Source organism: Arachis hypogaea, chromosome 15 (genome assembly GCF_003086295.3).
Source record: "Arachis hypogaea cultivar Tifrunner chromosome 15, arahy.Tifrunner.gnm2.J5K5, whole genome shotgun sequence".
NCBI lineage: Eukaryota > Viridiplantae > Streptophyta > Magnoliopsida > Fabales > Fabaceae > Arachis > Arachis hypogaea.
In genome coordinates this window covers 158,055,226-158,072,979 of record NC_092050.1, presented here as the reverse complement: position 1 = coordinate 158,072,979, position 17,754 = coordinate 158,055,226, and the positions used below count along the sequence as shown (strand labels likewise).

The window sequence follows — 17,754 nt, the reverse complement described above, 5'->3', positions numbered from 1 at the left end:
AAACTCAATAAAAATTTATATTCAATGTGTTTTGTATTAAATATATTTAATAACCTATTATATCATATTGGTTGAAATTAGTTTTTATAATGTTAATTTTTTAATAACACTTTATTAGAAAAAACCATCTTTTCAAAATTTTTTAAAAATTAATTAATATTATATATATTTTGTTACATTACACCTTGTTATAAAAAAATTTATTTATTTCTAATGCTTATATTAAAAATAAAAAAAATTAAATTAGTAAATTTTAATCTATAATATAATAATAATATAGTAATTGTTTTATATATTATATGTATAAAAATTAATTATTTTTTTATTTATAAAAATTTTAGGAGCTTGTTATATATATATATATATATATATATATATATTTATTGATGAATGTGATATATTTTTTATGTAAATAATCTTTAAAAAAATCTAATAGTTAATCTATTGCTTTTTTTGTTTTAGTCCAAATTAAATATTTTTTATTGTTTTTAGAAAGAAAATCTTTTGAGGAATTTAATAATATGTGATGAAGAATACCGAATAAATTATACAGAAACCAATTAAAACACAACATGAAAACATCTTTAAAAAGAGACGTTTTAGGCATCTTTATCTGAGTAGCCTCCGTCTTAAAAAGGTATTTAACCAATTCTCTTATGCAAATATTTCATATACTCTTGGAGGAATTTTCATTTATAACCGAAAGCACAGTCCCTGCCATTGACGTTGCTGACTCGCTGCCCTATTCAACATTTCTCCCGTGTGGCTCCATCAATCCGTCGGTTTCTCCTTGTATCACCGCGATTCTCCCGCGTGGCTCTGTCCTCCGTCGGTTTCTCCTTGCATCGCCGGCACGCCGCGTCTGGTGGTTCTCAGGTTCTTCCTTCTTCTACGTCATTGCTTATGATTTGTGTGGTTCTGCCACTGCGTTCCTTCCTTCGGCACTCGGCAGTTCGGCGTCTGGTTCTACGGTTCTGCCTTCTTCTTCAACAAACATCAATCTCTTTTGGACTTCTAGTTCTTTTTTATTCTACAATACTCTTCTCTGTTGTCGCTGGCCCCGCATCGCTATTGGGCCATCCTCCTGGTGTTCAGTCTTGGACTCTTGCCTCTTGCTACATAATTGGGAACCCAAATCAACCTATCAAAAGTGGTAAATACCAAAAATTCTCAAGTCTACCCTGTAACCAATTAATTATAGCATATGTACATTATAAATAAATAAGCTTTTGTAGTGGAGAATGGCCGAATGGGAATTCAAAATAAAGGAATGGTTTGTGTAACATGCCATTGGTTAGGTCTTAGGTGGTATTGTATTGGTTTTCTTGTTAACTTGAAACAAGAAATTATGAGCAACTAACCAAATCCATTATGTTCATTGAGATTCAAGTTCTGTTGGAGTGTTATATTTTATGTGACTGAATAATAATCAATAGTTAGCACATAGTTTATATAGTTAGTTCACTTAGTTGCTTCATTCAGTTTTTCACTTATTTGCTTCATTGTTTAATAATTGATAATTTAATTGGTTAAAGAATTGTAAATTTGTGATTGAATTTGTTATGATGGAATTGATACTTTAGTTTTATTAATTTGTTTGTTAATTATTTTTGTGTATTGAGTTATTTTGAATTAGGAATTTAGGATATTATTAGTTGCTAGTTTGTTGCTGTCTGATGAAAATTCATTTTATTAATTGATCAATTTTGTATTTATAATTTTATATTAATTTTATTAATTAATTAATTTAAGTTTATAATTTTATTCTATTAGTAATGGAGAAATATTTCAAAAGAATTTCATCGTTGGATTGGATCTCAAAACAATTTATCGATCTCTTCTAACAAGAGGAGGTTTTTAGAATTCGAAGTAGAGAGTCTCATAACAGATCTAGGACAATGACCAAAGATTTCAAGTTATCATCTAAATGACAGAGACAAAGTTAAATGTGCATATTTGCAAAAAGGTCTTTATCAACCAAGGACTCATGATTTTTCGCAAACTGCTTGTGTTTCTTCTTTTCGAAGATTTAATCCTAATTGATTTTATAATTATGGCAATTGGTTAGAGTATAGTATATCAAAAGATGCTATTTTTTGACTTTATTGTTATCTTATGAAACCTGAGACTGAGACTGAAGGTGGCGATACTTTTGTAACAAATGACTTTTCAAATTAAAAAAAAAAAGAAGATTACAAACTCATATTGGGATTCATGATAGTGCTCATAATCAAGCTTGGAAAAAATATGAAACACTTATGAAGTGAAAACAACACATTAGTGCTGCTATTAAAAAACAATCTGAGCAAGCTAAAAAGAATTATCAAATTCACTTGACAGCCACAATTGATTGTATTATATTTCTTTTGCGACAAGGATTGATCTTTCGCGGTAATGATGAGATGATTCTATTAATCAAGGAAATATTTTAGAACTTCTAAATTTTTTTGCGCAACATAATGAAGAGATTGATCATGCTTTCAAAAATGTTTGTGAGAATCTTAAATTAAGAGCTCCCTCAATTCAAAAAGATATTGTAAGAGCTGCTGCAAGTGAAACGATAAAAATTATTGTTAATGATTTTGGGGATGAATTATTTACTATTTTGGTTGATGAAACCCGCGACATTTTTATTAAGGAGCAAATGTCAGTTTGTTTAAGATATGTGAATAAAGAAGGGCAAGTCAGGGAGCATTTTCTTGGTCTTGTTCATGTTTTTAATACTAATACTTTATCTCTAAAATTAGCATTAGAGTCATTATTAGAAACATATAATTTAAGCTTATCAAGAGTACGTGGCCAAGGATATGATGGTGCAAGTAATATGCAACGAGAATTTAATGGCTTGAAAATTTTGATATTGAAAGAAAATTTTTATGCTTTCTATGTACATTGTTTTGCCCACCAACTTCAGTTAGTTCTTGTAACGGTTACAAAAAATAAGTTGAAATTGCTTTGTTTTTTAATTTGTTAACCAAATTGTGCAATTTTGTTGGATTTTCGTGTAAACGAAGAGATATGTTTTGTGATAGTCAGATGATTAAGACAATTGAAGTATTACAACGTGGAAAAATTTCTAGTGGACGTGGTTTGAATCAAGAAATAGCTTTGAAAAGAGCTGGAGACACTAGATGGGGTTCACATTATGGAATTATAGTTAGATTAATTTCTTTTTTTCCTTTTGTGGTTAATGTTATTGAATATATTGAGGAAAATGAAAATAATTCAGAACAAAGAGTTGAAACATGTCATTTATTGAATGCCAATTCATTTTCAACTTGCACTTGATGAAAAATAGCTTGAGAGTTACTAATGAATTTTCTCAAGCATTACAAAAGAATGGTCAAGACATTGTAAATACTATGGCATTGGTTAAAGTATCTAAGTAACGGCTGCAAACTATAAGAGATGATAGTTGGTCTCTTTTACTTGACGAAGTTTCATTATTTTGTAACAAACATAATATTACTGTTCCAAAAATGGATGATATATTTGTGTCACAAGGAAGATCAAGACGCAAAGCTCAAAAGATCTCAAATTTGCATCATTTTTTAAGTTGAGATATTCTATCAACACTACAACATTTGTTGGCTATTGCAACATAAGTTCAAGATAACACTTAAAAATAGTTGCCTAATATATATATAGGCAACTTTTTATATTAGTAGCAATAAAATAGAATTATAACACTGAATTTTTAATCAACACACTATAAGTGATGCTGTTGATAAATTAAAAAACACTTATCAAATGTTGCTTTATTAAATATATAAAAACAACTATTATAAAAATAATATATTACTTTTTTTAAGAGTTGTCTTTGATTTTATTTTAAACTTCACTTCTTAAGTGTTGTCTAAAATTTTTAATAATTCTTAAAATAACAAAAATAACCCAAACGACAAGGCTAACTATTTTGCGGAGATAAAGGGAGAAAAGAAGAGTCTCTCGTTCCTAGCAAAACCCCAACCCTAACGAAACCCCTAACCCCAATCCATTCCAAATGATTCGTTCCTCTCTGGTTCTTTAATCCATTCGATGATGATGCGCGTTCCTTTATTGAGCTTCGATCTCAATCTCTGCTCAGGAATGAGCTTCGATCGTTGAGCTTCGATCTTCTCTGCTCGCGAATGAGCTTCGATCCTCTGCTCCTCTTCTTATTGAGCTTCGATTCTCTGCTCGTTGAGCTTCTATCTCTGCTAATTGAGCTTCGATCCTCTACTCCTCTTCTCATTGAGCTTCGATCCTCTCTGCTTGTGTTCATCACCGCCGGTTACTGTTCGATTATCACTGCTCGCGTTTTTTGTGAGATTCTCGTTTTTGGCATTCTTATGCAGGTACTAATGATTCTACCGTTCCTTCTCTATTCTATTTTAGCACTTTTTTGTGTTTTGAATCCTAATTTTTGGTTAAACTTGTTGCTATGTGCATTAATTTTAAACTTGTTCTACTCTACTCTCACTGCTCCAAAAGCCGGTCAAATCACAAACCTAACAGAAACTCTGCAATAGCCGGCAGCAGAAGCGATTGCTTCCGTCACCGTCGTCGTTGTATAGATCGAAGACAGAACTAGCTTCACAATCGGCATCATTGCTAAGACCACGGAATTGCAGAAACCTTGGCAACTGGAATGGGAAACGTCGAATAAGGGGCTGAAAAAGTGGTCCGGAGACGGCAAAAATCGTGTTCCTCTCTTTTTGCATTCATCTATACCGCCATCACAGTCGGTATGATGCTGCCTCTTTCCTTTCCCCTTTTTTGTTTTAGTGTTTTTGGTGATTTGATCCCTAATTGTAATACTGGTGATACTGTTGTTGTTGCTATTTGCAATGATAACTCTGTCTCATCCTCAAAGCTCGTGATGCTTTCTTTGTGTTTGTGCAGGTACTGATGATTATGATTATATGATGGAGTAAAAGATTTTGATGACTTGTTATAGTGAGTTTGAACTTATTTGAGAAAAATAATGGAAGGACCACTTCCAATTTTCTTGCTGATCTTGTACTTTTGTATTTTCTTTCACAAGTCTTTTACTCTTTGTACAAGCCTTTCTCCCACCTTCAGCTCTCTGACCTTCTCTGTTTTGCTAGACATAAAAGTTATAGACAACGGTAGTTATGAAATTCATGCTGGTCTGTTTGTAGAAGAACAAAAATGGTAGCAAAAGAGATGTGTTTCTTCAACAAGGTGTGTGCTTTTATACGGTCCTTACTACTAATGAAATCTGTTTTACTTTGTTTTGTCACTAACAATGTGCTTCTTGTTTTAGTAATTACTATTATTTATTAGTTATCATAATTAATGTTATTTATTTATTTGTTGTTATTTATTTATTTTCAAATGTTTCAACTTTCAAGCATAGTGGTAGCAACTAAATCCGGGCAAAGGAAAAAAATAGAAGATGAAATATCTTACAAGGAGTAGGCCTCTTCATAATTTTTTAAATTTATTAGGAATATGCCCCATTACTTAATTGCTGCTAGTGGCTTTACTAAATTATATTATTTAAGTAAAATCACCAAAATTAATTAATTCATTCATTAATTATAAGATAATTTTGATGATAATTGTGATTGGTGCTATTAGATTGATTCTTTGGACACTTTGGCTCTACTCGGTGATCGTGACCGCTTTGCCACTTCCATTGAATGGATTGGTAAAATATTCGCTTTGATATTGTGAGTGAATGGCTAAGCAGCTAAATTTCAAGTTTCTGTACTCAATTTGGAGCTAAGGATGAATTTAATTACTTTTTGGTCGATTATAGAACAAAACTGTTTCTTTGTTTGAGACGACAATCAGAGTTCTTGGAGGATTGCTTTCGGCTCATCTTATAGTCAATGATTACGCTACGGTATCTGTTATATACATTATTATATACCTGCATTTTTGTATTTTGATAATAGTCTAGTGATTCTAACATTTGAGCACAAGTGAAAATGAAGTTATCCATTAATCATTATGTTTCAATTGGACATAGTTGAAAAACTATTGATTCAAATGTGTTGGTTTACAGGGATGCGATGATTGGTGCCGTTCCAAGCTATGAGGAGCCGTATATTAAAGTTCCAAGGGTCTTAAGTATGGACTAAAAACTTTGTAAAGGTACTTGATTTGATACAAGGAAACAAGACTATGGTTTTGTACTCTGCATTTTTTGGTTCTTTTTATTGGAAAATGATCTAGCTCTTAATCTATATAACATTCATTTTTGTCATCATGAGTTTGTGTCTTGCCATTAGTCTCATTCTTATAAAACAATCATCTGTGTCCTTCATTCACAGCTGGTGATCACCACTTTAGTTCTCAGAAGGCAAAAGTTATAGCAATTGATGCTAAAACTACCCAAGACACTAAACTATGTTTTTTTTTTGGAGCATTTGATTGTTTTCGATAAGTTGAAGGTTTTGTTTTCAATTTTCTAATCTCCAAAAAGAAAGAAACATTCTAGATATGTCCTATGTGCCAATATATACTATTGATTATGAATATGAATAGTTGATACTACGTCCAATGCATTAATCCATTAATCCATGCCTCGGCTCAGGGAATCTTAATAGGGACCTTAGCAAACCATTTATTGATAAGTGAGTATTTGATCCAGCCCTTATATATATATATATATGTTATGTATTATTGTGAATAGTTTAGAATTATTTTTCTATTTAATTATGTTTTTGAGGTACTTAATTATATTTGAAATTTTATGGATTAGTTCAATTTAATTTATTTATACGCATGAGTGTCAATTTGTCATGCTTTTGATTGTTTCTTAATGTTCTTCAAATTTATGTGCAGTTCATTGAAGGTGGAGCAGAGGCTGAAATAAACTCATAGTGAAGTTGACTCGGTGAAAGACCTGAATGAATCAATCCTTCTTCAGGTATATAAAAAAGATAATTTTGACATAATAGATGGTGAAAAGTAGATATGTGTGAACTTCTCAGTATGCTAACTATATTTTGGAAATTAAATTTGAATAATGAATACATCTAATATTTAGTACAGAGACAGTCGAGCAGCTTGCCTGTGTTTTTCCTGCTCATCTCAGTTGTTCATTTCTGTGTTTTTCAATGTTGATATAAGATTGTTGCTTTATTCGTACAAAGTGACACCATGCTTTGGTTAAATAACCAGGATGAAGAACATGAAAACAAAGGAAAAGATGAGAGCTGTGAAGCTGCTGAAAGCAGTGCATCTGAAAGGGAAGATGCAACTGACGAGGTAATGGTTAGCTTCTGGTTCTTTTTTCATCTGCAAAAAAATCTTGAATATACCGAGTTATTATGAAGTTTAAATTTGTAATATATCTCTTTGTTAGTTAGCTCCATATTTATATAGAAGTTAGTTTAGTTAGTGGCAAGAATAGAAGATTGAGATCTCTCTTTGCACATAGCAGAATCTTGAAGCTTCTTCTCTGTTTTCTATTCTTTCCTCACACATCAGCTCTGTTTTCTATTATTATAATTTTTTAGTTTTAATGATAAGTTACTTATTTTTTTGTTGTGTATTATTTACAGATTTAGCATATGGGACAAGTCAAGCATGGATATAAAATATGCAAGTAGATTGACATCTTTTTTACAAATATTAATTACTATTTTGTTATGACAATTATTGTTAGATAAGAATTTTATTATTTTGTCAGAGAATTATTGATGAACATGTATTTAAAATACTAATTGAACATTTTAATATCTATTTTAATTTTTACTTTATTATTAGTTATTTTGTCTCTTTTATAAATTTTTTCTGTTGTGCATAAATTTATTTATTAATTAAAATAATTACATATGTATGAACAAAAAATTTTATTGTAAATTTTATTTTTTTGTATTTTTATTACAAAAGTAACTCTTATTTTTGCTCAAAAGGCAACTCTCTTATTAGTTGCATATTTCGAATATTAGACAACACTCGTATGGTTGCATATCCAAAAGGAAAAGCAACACTTGCATATGTTGCATATCCAAAAGAAAAGGCAACACTTTAAAGAATTGCAAATTCAAACTTATAAGCAACTCGTAAAAGGGTTGTATTTTATTGCAAATAGGCAACACTTTTTAGTAGTGGTCAAAATATAAGAGAAAAGATAACACTGCAAAAATGTTGTCTCAAACACACCTTTGAAGTGTTGTTGTTTTTCAACCAAAGGCAACACTTACCAGGAGTTGCCCTCAAAAGCGTTGCTTTTGAAGCAAAAAAGTGTTGCCTTGATCTAAGGCAACGACCGCATATGCAACGCCGCCCAAAAACGTTGCCTTAGGTCAAAAAGTGTTGCCATAGATCAAAAGCAACCTTTTATCAGCCTTTAGACAACACTTTTTAAATGTTGCCTCAACTTAAAAATGTTGTAGTGCAAATAGTTGATAGACAACTTCAAGAACTCAACAATCGATTTACAGAGGTGAATATTGAATTGTTTCTTTGTATAGTTTGTCTAAATTCAAGACACTCATTTCTTGCATTTGACAAGGAAAAGTCGATCCAGCTAACTCAATTCTATCCATTAAAATTTTCTTCTACTCAACTTTTGGCACTTAATAGTTAACTTGAGAACTTCATATTAGATGTACGTTCTGATGATCAATTCTCAAACTTGAATGGGATTGGTGTTCTTTATCAAAAATTGGTTGAGACTCGAAAAAATATTTTTTATCCATTAATGTTTCTTCTTTTGAAGTTAGCTTTAGTTTTGCCTGTAACAACTGAATCAGTTGAAAGAACTTTTTCTGCTATGAATATTATAAAGCGTCGGCTTCGCAACTGTATGTGAGATGAATTTTTAAATGATTGTTTAATGATATATATAGAAAGAGAGATATTTGATTGTGTTGACAATGAAAAGATTATTCAATCTTTTCAAAATATGAAACGAGAAGAATGAAATTTTAAATTATTTATTTTAAAAATTATTATTTTATTATTTTAATTTGTTAGTTAATAATTTGAAGAATAATCATATTTTATAATACTATGGTATAATTATAAAGATTATTATTATACTATATATATTTTACCTTTGGTGATAAAATTTTTTGGATCCGTCAATAAATAGGGATTAAGTGCATTCCAAGTGAACGTGAAGTGCTTCTTCAATTCAAGCTTCATCTCAATGACTCTTCTTGCAATGCTTCCAATCCTAATTGCTGCCATTGAATTGGTATGGAGTTGTTTGTAGTGAAGTAACTGCACACATTCTTCAGCTAGACCTCCACACTTCTGGTGGTCCTCAACATGATGCTTTTGATAATTATGTAGAATATGAAGAAGCTGAGAAAGCTTATAAGAATTCTGTGTTTCGTGGTGAGATAAGTCACTCTTTGGTTGAACTGAAACATTTGAAGTACTTGGACTTGAGCGGCAATGATTTTGGAGGTATGCAAATTCCAAACTTCCTTTATGAAATCAGAAGCTTAACTTATCTTAACCTCTCAAATTCCGGGTTTGATGGAAAGATTTTTTATCAAATTGGAAATCTATCCAATTTGCTCTATCTTGACCTCAAATATGTTGCCAATGGAACAATTCCATATCAATTTGGGAACCTCACCGATTTGGTCCACCTTGACCTCCAAAGTAGTTATGGCTTTCGAGTCTTTCATCCCTGCAATACTTGAACATGCATGGTGCACATTTGTCCAAGTCATTTGATTGGTTGCATATCATGCAAGCTCTCCCTTCTTCGGTTTTATCTACAAACCGATTTTAAATTCGGTTTTTTAATATTCAAATCTAAAATGCGTGAAACACGGTAAACAGGTTCACCAAATTAGAGTTAGAGTTTTTTTTTTTTTAATTTGGATCTTAATTTAGATCAATCCGAATTTAAAACTATTTAAATGGTTTAAATTAGAAATCAAATTATAAAATAAATATAATTTGGTTTAATTTTTTTTTTATTTAAAACTAGTTTATTTTAGTAATTTAGTTTGAATTTGGTTTAAAATCCAAAATTTGGATTTTTTTGCCTATCCTAGATTTTCCAACGTCACTGCAAACTTATGACTTTAATAGTGAGGAATGGGCAACCAAACCATTTTTATTTGCTGCCGAGTTTCCTTTTTAGTAATTAATAAGTGAAACGCAAATGTGAATAGAAATGTTACTAAGAACGAAAAACGAGAATCAAAATCTTGGAAATTAATAAACAACTAGAGTGAGATTCGCACAATGTGTAGAATGATAAATTAATTATATTATATAATGTATTTTAATAAGAGTGAATACTCCACTTAATTTCTGATGATTCCTGACAATTATCTCGAAAGGATAACGAGACTTCTAAAAAAATACTCAACCCAGCTTCTAATATTTTTTTTTGGGACTGATTTTTTTGGCACAGGAGCTAATCAGTCCCATAAAAGTAAAGCTCAGAAACCGAATTGGGTATTTTTTTTGTCAAGGATCTCGTTATTTTTTGAGATAATTGTCAGGGGTTGATTTGCGTTTTTTTCTTTTAATAATAAGTATTATATTATTTAAAGATTAGATAATATGTAAATTAATGTTAAATTTAAATTGTCTTATATTAAAAAAATTTTGTAGAATATTTATTTGATAATTTTGACACCAGAAACACTAAAAGTATACTCTATGCCCTAATTATATAAAATCCAGAAAAACGAGATTCAATTATTAATCGAAACACATGTAAATCAATTTTATATCCAAAAAAATCATCAATGTGAGTTAGATAACACCCAATAAATGTAGTTATCACAAAATATACACTATAAAAACAACTACTGTTTCTATTTTCTTATTTTTAACCACATCAACTGTTTCACAAGAGAGAGATTATGAAAGAAAAAATTACTTATGTTCAATGATTTTTCTTCTTTTCTTCGCTTGAGTTTTCACTGAGATTTTGATTATTTGTTGCGAGATTTTGAGTTTTCACTGAAAGCATCTTTGTATAGTTGTTTTTGGGCACGTGTATGATCTCCAAAATGAAAGTGACTTTTTTTAATTTAAGTCAATTTAGTTAAATTTAGATGACAAAAAAATTTGAATATGTAGCATAACTAATAATTTTGTTTTGTGCCATAATTTTTTAAAACCTGTAGTTCAATAATGTAGCTATTAGAAATATGAGCATAAAACCTGCACAAAATTATTTCTGCCAAAGAATATATCAGGGGACATAACTCATTATTTATCCCCCTTTTTTATTTCTTCTTTCATTTTTTTTTTTTTTATAAAAAGTCATTTCCCCTGTGTTTGTTCCTTTTTATTATTAGGCCATGGATTTCTTACTCCCACTTTTATGTGGGAGTACCGTTAACCTGTCAAAAAATATTTACAAATTGAACTCCGTTTTTTTATTTTTGAAAAAAACTAATATTAAAATTTTGCCTCTTTAGTTTTGCTTTTCACACTTTTTTTCCTTTTCTTGTAACCATAGTTTCAGAGATGAGAGATATTCTGCTAGGGTTTTTTCAATAATGCTCGTGTTCTTCTCCCATCTCTGCAGCTACCATTGTCGCTATCGCTGCCTGCACTCAGCACTGCAACCACCACTTCTACTGCCGCGACACCACACTTTTCGGTCCTCTGCATTGTTGTGCTTCGTCTCTGTCCATGTGAACCATTCAGGTTTCATTTTACTTTATTTTGTTTTAATGCTTTTTCTATGGCAATTCTTGTGAATTTGGAGGTTTTTCTGCTGTCTTCGCACCACAGTTTTTATTTTATTTTATCCCTCTGCCCTGCTTTTTTGCTTTTTCGAAAAGAAATTGGGTTAAGTCGCTAAAGCAATCTTAATTATGTAAGACATAAGTCCGAGAGATACATCATGCAGAATTGGTCTTTCTTTATCAATTAGAAGTTAAATCTTGTTGTCTATAAGATTGTTAGATTTAATTGATTAATTTTTATTTTGTAATGTGTTTGCATAAAGAATTAATTGATGGAACATGTCCATGAGAATTGAAAATCTTAATCTCTTCTAGCAAAGAACTATCTTAATAAATTTTGGATTCTTTTCGTAGCATCTACTTTTAGTTATATACTATCAAATGTACTTCCTGTCATCCTAATGTAGTAGAGTTGTATTCAGTATTTAGTGTTAGTAAGGTAGAAAAAAGGCTTCATCAGTTGTGAGTAAGGACAATAGGCACTTTTTATCCTCTGCATTCCTAATTCACTGTTTGTTATTTAAGTGAATTTGAAAGTTCTTGCTCTAGCAGGATCCAACAATAATCTTTATAAAGTTATTTGCCAGAGTATGCCTTTTGAGAAGTGTGCAAATGTGTAATTTTGATTGGCAATAAATTTATTTATGAGTTTAATAGTTTTACTTGAATGTTGTTTTGATTTCAAAAAATTGTATAGTAAACCAGTTTTCAATTAAAAGTTTCCCGTCCTTATATGTCGGTGATCATATTTTGCGTTTGTGAGAATCATGATAGTGTGCACTACCTTTGGCTATAGCTTTCCACATAGAATACGTACCACAACCAAAAGAAAGCTGTAAATTTGATGACATGTAACATGGTTCGATTAGATGTATCCATATATCTAGAATGTGCACATGACTGGGCCAACAGTTGCAAAGGGAACACCACTTAGAGGTGCCCGAAATATTTGGAATGGATTTGTGCGGGCAGCTTTTCATGAGTTCTTGCGACCACACTAAGCACGAGTTACTCAGGTACATTCATAGGTTACAATCCAAGGATCTCATTATGCTACAGCATGATTCCACTTGGATCTTGTACTATGAAGTTGAATGCAACAACTGAGACGATGCCAGTAACATGCCCTAGCTTCACTGATATTCACCCTTTTGCACCAACTGAACAGACTCAAGGTTATCAGGTAGCTAGTTTGATGTTTAAATGGTTCTTTTTAGACTCTTATAAAATATGGAAGAGAAGGGTTTTTTTAATTTTATTTTCTGTGTCTGAACAATAAAATTTGGTGTCTGAAAATGTTCAACAATTTGGATGACTTGCTGTGTATCATCACCGGGTTTGACTCCTTCTTTTTGCAACCAAATGCTGGAGCTGCAGGAGAGTATGCTGGGCTGATGGTTATTCGAGCATATCATTTATTATGATGACTTGGCTCATTTGAAATATGTCTGCTTAACTTTTATGGAAAATATTTGCTATGGGAAAGGATTTTTTTTATCAATTTATGAGTTAAATTATGACTCTTCTGATTTACTTACATTCAAAACAGTATTTGACATTTTTATTTAACATTGTACTTGTTCATTTCATCCGATAGTTGATAACCTTCAGTTGTGCTATTGTCTCTTGCTGTATATTTATAAGAGATCAATTTTTTGTTTTTTAATGTTGCTCAAATAAATTCCTGCAATGGCTCTTAACTATTTTGGAAACTAGAAACTGCAGGCAAGAGGAGACCACCACCACAATGTTTGCATTATACCTGCCTCTGCACATGGTACAAATCCTGCCAGTGCTGCCATGTGTGGCATGAAAATTGTTTCTGTGAGAACCGATGCCAAGGATAACATTAACATTGCAGAGATGAGGAAGGCCGCAGAAACTCACAAGGACAACTTATCAGCACTTATGGTAAAATCCTTGAGGAAGTAGGTGTGGGGAACTTCTTTCAAATTTTGGGATTACTGAAACATTAGCTTCTTTACTCGTAAATGTCATTATAACATTTTTTATGCTCCCTTGCATTGCTCTTTCCATGAAACTTATGGATATTTCAGGCAGGAGGTAAGTTTAACTACAATTTCAAAATTTATTATGTAGTTTAAATTTGCTTTAGCCTTTTTTTGTTGTTCAAGATATTCTTTCGTAAAGTGTATTATAAGTTATAATCATATCTTTCTATAGTCTTATTCGATAACACTTTTCTAAATTACAAAATACAAAGATACTGAGATTGTAGAGAGATAGTAAAAATTCGTATATACCATATCCATATTTTGGATGGATATAAATTTCGTCTATCTTCTTCGATCAGTTTGTGTCTTTAGATTTCTGTATTTTTATTCAGAAACTGATCTCCAATTACAGGCCCCAATTACATTCTTATATTCAATTTAAGGACAAATAATGCATCATTGTTCTAAATGAGAATAATTATTTGTGAAATGCAGGGCACTATTGCTCAACACAATCCCCATCTTGATAGTGTCTCTAACAGTACTAGTACTAAGGGATTCATTTGCCATGAGTTCTATTGTGAATGCAGCAGTAATAGCAACATGTGTCATTGTCTATGAGAGCATATTCTGCATGGGATTTGGTGTGATTCCCAACATTATTTGTGCACAGATTTTTTCAACAAGTGTGAGAGGAATATGCATCTCAATTTGTGCACTCACATTTTGGATCAGCACATTGATGGTCACATCTTCATTCCCATTCTTGCTGCATCAAATTGGAGTCACTAGTGTCTTTTCATTGTTTGTTTGTGATTGCATCATTTCATGGGTGTTTGTTTACATGAAAGCTCCTGAGACAAAGGACATGCCTTTAGAAGTCATCATCGAGTTCTTCGCCATTGGTGCTAAGCCTGGAGCTGATCTTCGCCATTTTGTTTATTTGGTAACTATCTCAGAACAAAGATAGAGAGACATTGGAAGACACAACACAACTATTTAGAGAAAAAAATAAACAAAATGTCTGTCTTTACTTAACCCAAAATGGATGGGACAATAAAAGAGTTTATAAAGACAAGTTTTCTATTTGTGTCTGAGATCATTGGCAAACAGAACATTCATAATATTATCATTATTGTGATCACAAAGAATTGAAGCAGCAGTAGATTGATATAGTTTTGAGTCTTTAGTTGATTTTGATTCCAATTCCTATTGAGAGTTGAAGATTTCATTGGTGAAATGGAAATATTAGAACCTTTTGCTGGTACGGATAAGATTATGTATCTTTTTTCCACTGTACTTTGAAAAATAGAAATTACAATACAAATACTTAAAACAACTATAAGTGTTATGGATTGATAATATTCTAATCAAATTCTTGCACTTATAACATTTGTAAGTAATAGGTGATTGAGTTAAACTACTTTATTACTCTTATTATAGTATACGATTAAATATCTATTAAAAAAATTTAATATTAAACATACATACAAATAATATAAGTAACAAAATTTTTAAGCTTTGTTTGGTTAGAGAGAAGTGAAAAAGTAATAGAGGAGAGGGAAGAGAAGTTGCAAATTTTTATGTGTAATTCATGAAAAAAAATTTGCAACTTTTCTGTCTCCCACTATTTTTCCACCACTTATCTCCAACCAAACAATTGAAGTGTCCATTTCCTTGTGCTGGGCATTTTTTTCTGGTGAATGCTATGAAAAATTTCTCCTTGTATGAAGAGTTTGTGGACAAATGAAATCAAGATATGTATGAGGTTGTTAACTTTGCACGACAGAACTTGTTTTATTTAGCATTAATTAATTGTTGTTAAAATTAATTAATGCTAAATAAGACAAATTTAAACTATTTTTTTTTTTTGTCTTTCTAACATTATCGGTTATACAAATACATTACAATAAGCCAAGTATAATGCCATTTTGTGGTTGACAAGTGATAGTTGTTCGAATTGCTTAAATACCATTTTGTGATAATGTGATTGATGGTTAGAAGAATATATGAATACCCTTATCAATTACAAAGAATTTTTTTATCCAATAGTAAAAATAGGGTGACCATGCAGGCATGAAAACATAAAAAATCCTGGACCTTCTTCATTCACTACCTTAATACAGATTCTACAGTCCTATACTGCATTCTTTTTTCACCCTAAAGTGCCAACATCAGCAATCACTGAATGATCCCATTCTGCCCTTTAACTAATATCTTCTTGGATATAACAGATTTCACCTCTTCTACCACCATATTTGGACAATTCATGGCAATCAAGTTCTGTCATTTAGAAGGATTCTCATTGCTTTTCCCAGCATTCCCACCATTAGCAAGTGAGGTATGAAATGCACGCGTAATCTGAAAAAATAAAAATAAAAAACCATTAGCTTCCAGCCTTCCACATACATTTTATTGTAAATTTGTGATGCATAATAGGAAAACAAACTTGTCTATTCATTGCTCTGTATAGTTTTTATCTACTCCCATACCCCCCCCCTCAAGATTGATATTATGTACATTCCAAGACTCGAGAAAAACAATATAAAAACAAAGAGAAGGAAAAATTGCACTTCTTATTCAAATTATGTTGGTTTGGTTAAATCAAGGGGACAAGTCTTTTTTTTCAATGCAGATTCAATGCAGAACAACCCCTAAAATTACTTATCCAAGTAACTGAAACTTTGACACAAAACAATCAGATAGCAATGCATGCTCAAGTAAGACAGCGCAATTAGATGAAATGGAGAACAACCCCATCAAAAGAAAATCACTCAACCAAGTTTTTAAAAATATAGAACATATTTATATCTACAAAAAAAAATTATTTCAACTTGTAAATAATGAATGTTAAAAACCATTGATGCAGTGCTCATAGAATCACACAATGAGACATCAATTAATAATCACAAGTTTGCAACGTAAAAGTCATGGTGTTTGTTGTCAATTGCAATGCCCAGTTAATCTTGCATTCTGGACAATACCATGGTCCTTCTTGTATATGCATTTTCATAACACCAATACACCTGGAGTGATAACTCAGAATCGTTTTAACATATAACTATAGTTCCATTATAAGAATTTTGCACTTATGAACCAGAAAAATAGAATCACTGATAAACAATTGAAACAAAATTTCCTCTAACATATATCAAGCACAAATTGAAAATACAATAAAACAAAACAAAGTAAAATAGAACACGAGTTTGGAAAGAAGCAATAAAATATATCATATACAAGAGATAGGGTGAAAACGACACCTAATAGAAAATAATATTGCGGCGGCGGGAGAAGCGGGTTGAGCGGCGGCTGCGGAAGTGGGTTGCGAGGCGACTGCGGAAGCGGGTTGCAAGGCGACTGCAGAAGCAGGTGTGAAAACGACACCTAATAGAAAACGATATTGCGGCGGCGGGAGAAGCGGGTTGCGAGGCAACTGCGGAAGCGGGTTGCGAGGCGACTGCAGAAGCAGGTTGTGCGGCGAAGATGAGCAGACGAGAGAGAATGCAGAGGGAGACGAAAAGACCATAGCAATAGTGATTGAAAGAGGGATAAAATCCTAACAGAGCAAATGGCTTACTACTTTGAATTTCAAAGTGTAAAAAAAATAAACATAGGAGTCAATTTTTAAATATTAATTTTTTTAAAAATAAAAAATGAGGTTTAATTTGTAAATATTTTTTGACAGCTTAACGGTACTCCCACATAAAAGTGGGAGCAAGGAATCCATGGACTTATTATTAATGCTTATGTATATATCACATATTATGTTTTTAAAATTTGGATGAGAAATTTGAGACGTTGTTATTGTGCCATGAAATACATAAACAAATGTATACAACTATATTTTATATTATAATTGTTTATCATCTTTATATAATCATATTTTAACCATAATAAATTAAAAAAGAATGTTAATGGACTAGCAAATTTTATTTTTTTTGAACAATAATTAATTAATTAATATTTAAAAATATAAATTAAAAATATATCATTAAATTATTAAATTAAAGAAATTAGACTATTGTCTACAAATATTGACTAAAAATAATAAATTATACTCACAAACTAGTGCATTAATAATAATTTGGAAACATGTATTCACCATTCAGGGAGAATGGTACGATTGGAATTGGAAGAACTAATATTTAACCATATATAAC

General features: G+C 31.3%; 1 protein-coding gene and 1 long non-coding RNA gene across 4 annotated transcripts; both read left to right on the top strand.

Annotated features, from left to right (window-relative positions):
* The first annotated feature begins 3,854 nt into the window (after nucleotides 1-3,854).
* Nucleotides 3,855-7,724, top strand: LOC112751800 (uncharacterized). Of its 2 annotated transcripts, none has more exons than XR_003176502.2 (10): nucleotides 3,855-4,337; nucleotides 4,474-4,727; nucleotides 4,885-4,938; nucleotides 5,091-5,187; nucleotides 5,587-5,678; nucleotides 5,768-5,854; nucleotides 6,017-6,105; nucleotides 6,799-6,883; nucleotides 7,138-7,224; nucleotides 7,521-7,724. It is a non-coding gene; the product is annotated as an uncharacterized lncRNA (long non-coding RNA). The 2 variants fall into 2 exon arrangements; XR_011872626.1 differs by having other exon boundaries at nucleotides 3,867-4,337; nucleotides 5,803-5,854.
* Nucleotides 7,725-11,402: 3,678 nt separating this feature from the next.
* LOC112751799 (glycine dehydrogenase (decarboxylating) 1, mitochondrial-like) lies at nucleotides 11,403-14,745 on the top strand. 2 transcript variants are annotated; one of them, XM_025801065.2, is made up of 3 exons: nucleotides 11,403-12,822; nucleotides 13,365-13,550; nucleotides 14,090-14,745. In XM_025801065.2, exons 1-3 carry the CDS (start codon nucleotides 12,700-12,702, stop codon nucleotides 14,213-14,215), a joined length of 435 nt encoding a protein of 144 aa, XP_025656850.1. In that variant the 5' UTR covers nucleotides 11,403-12,699; the 3' UTR covers nucleotides 14,216-14,745. The 2 variants fall into 2 exon arrangements, with proteins under 2 accessions (XP_025656850.1, XP_025656848.1); XM_025801063.2 differs by having other exon boundaries at nucleotides 13,356-13,550.
* Nucleotides 14,746-17,754: the final 3,009 nt, after the last annotated feature.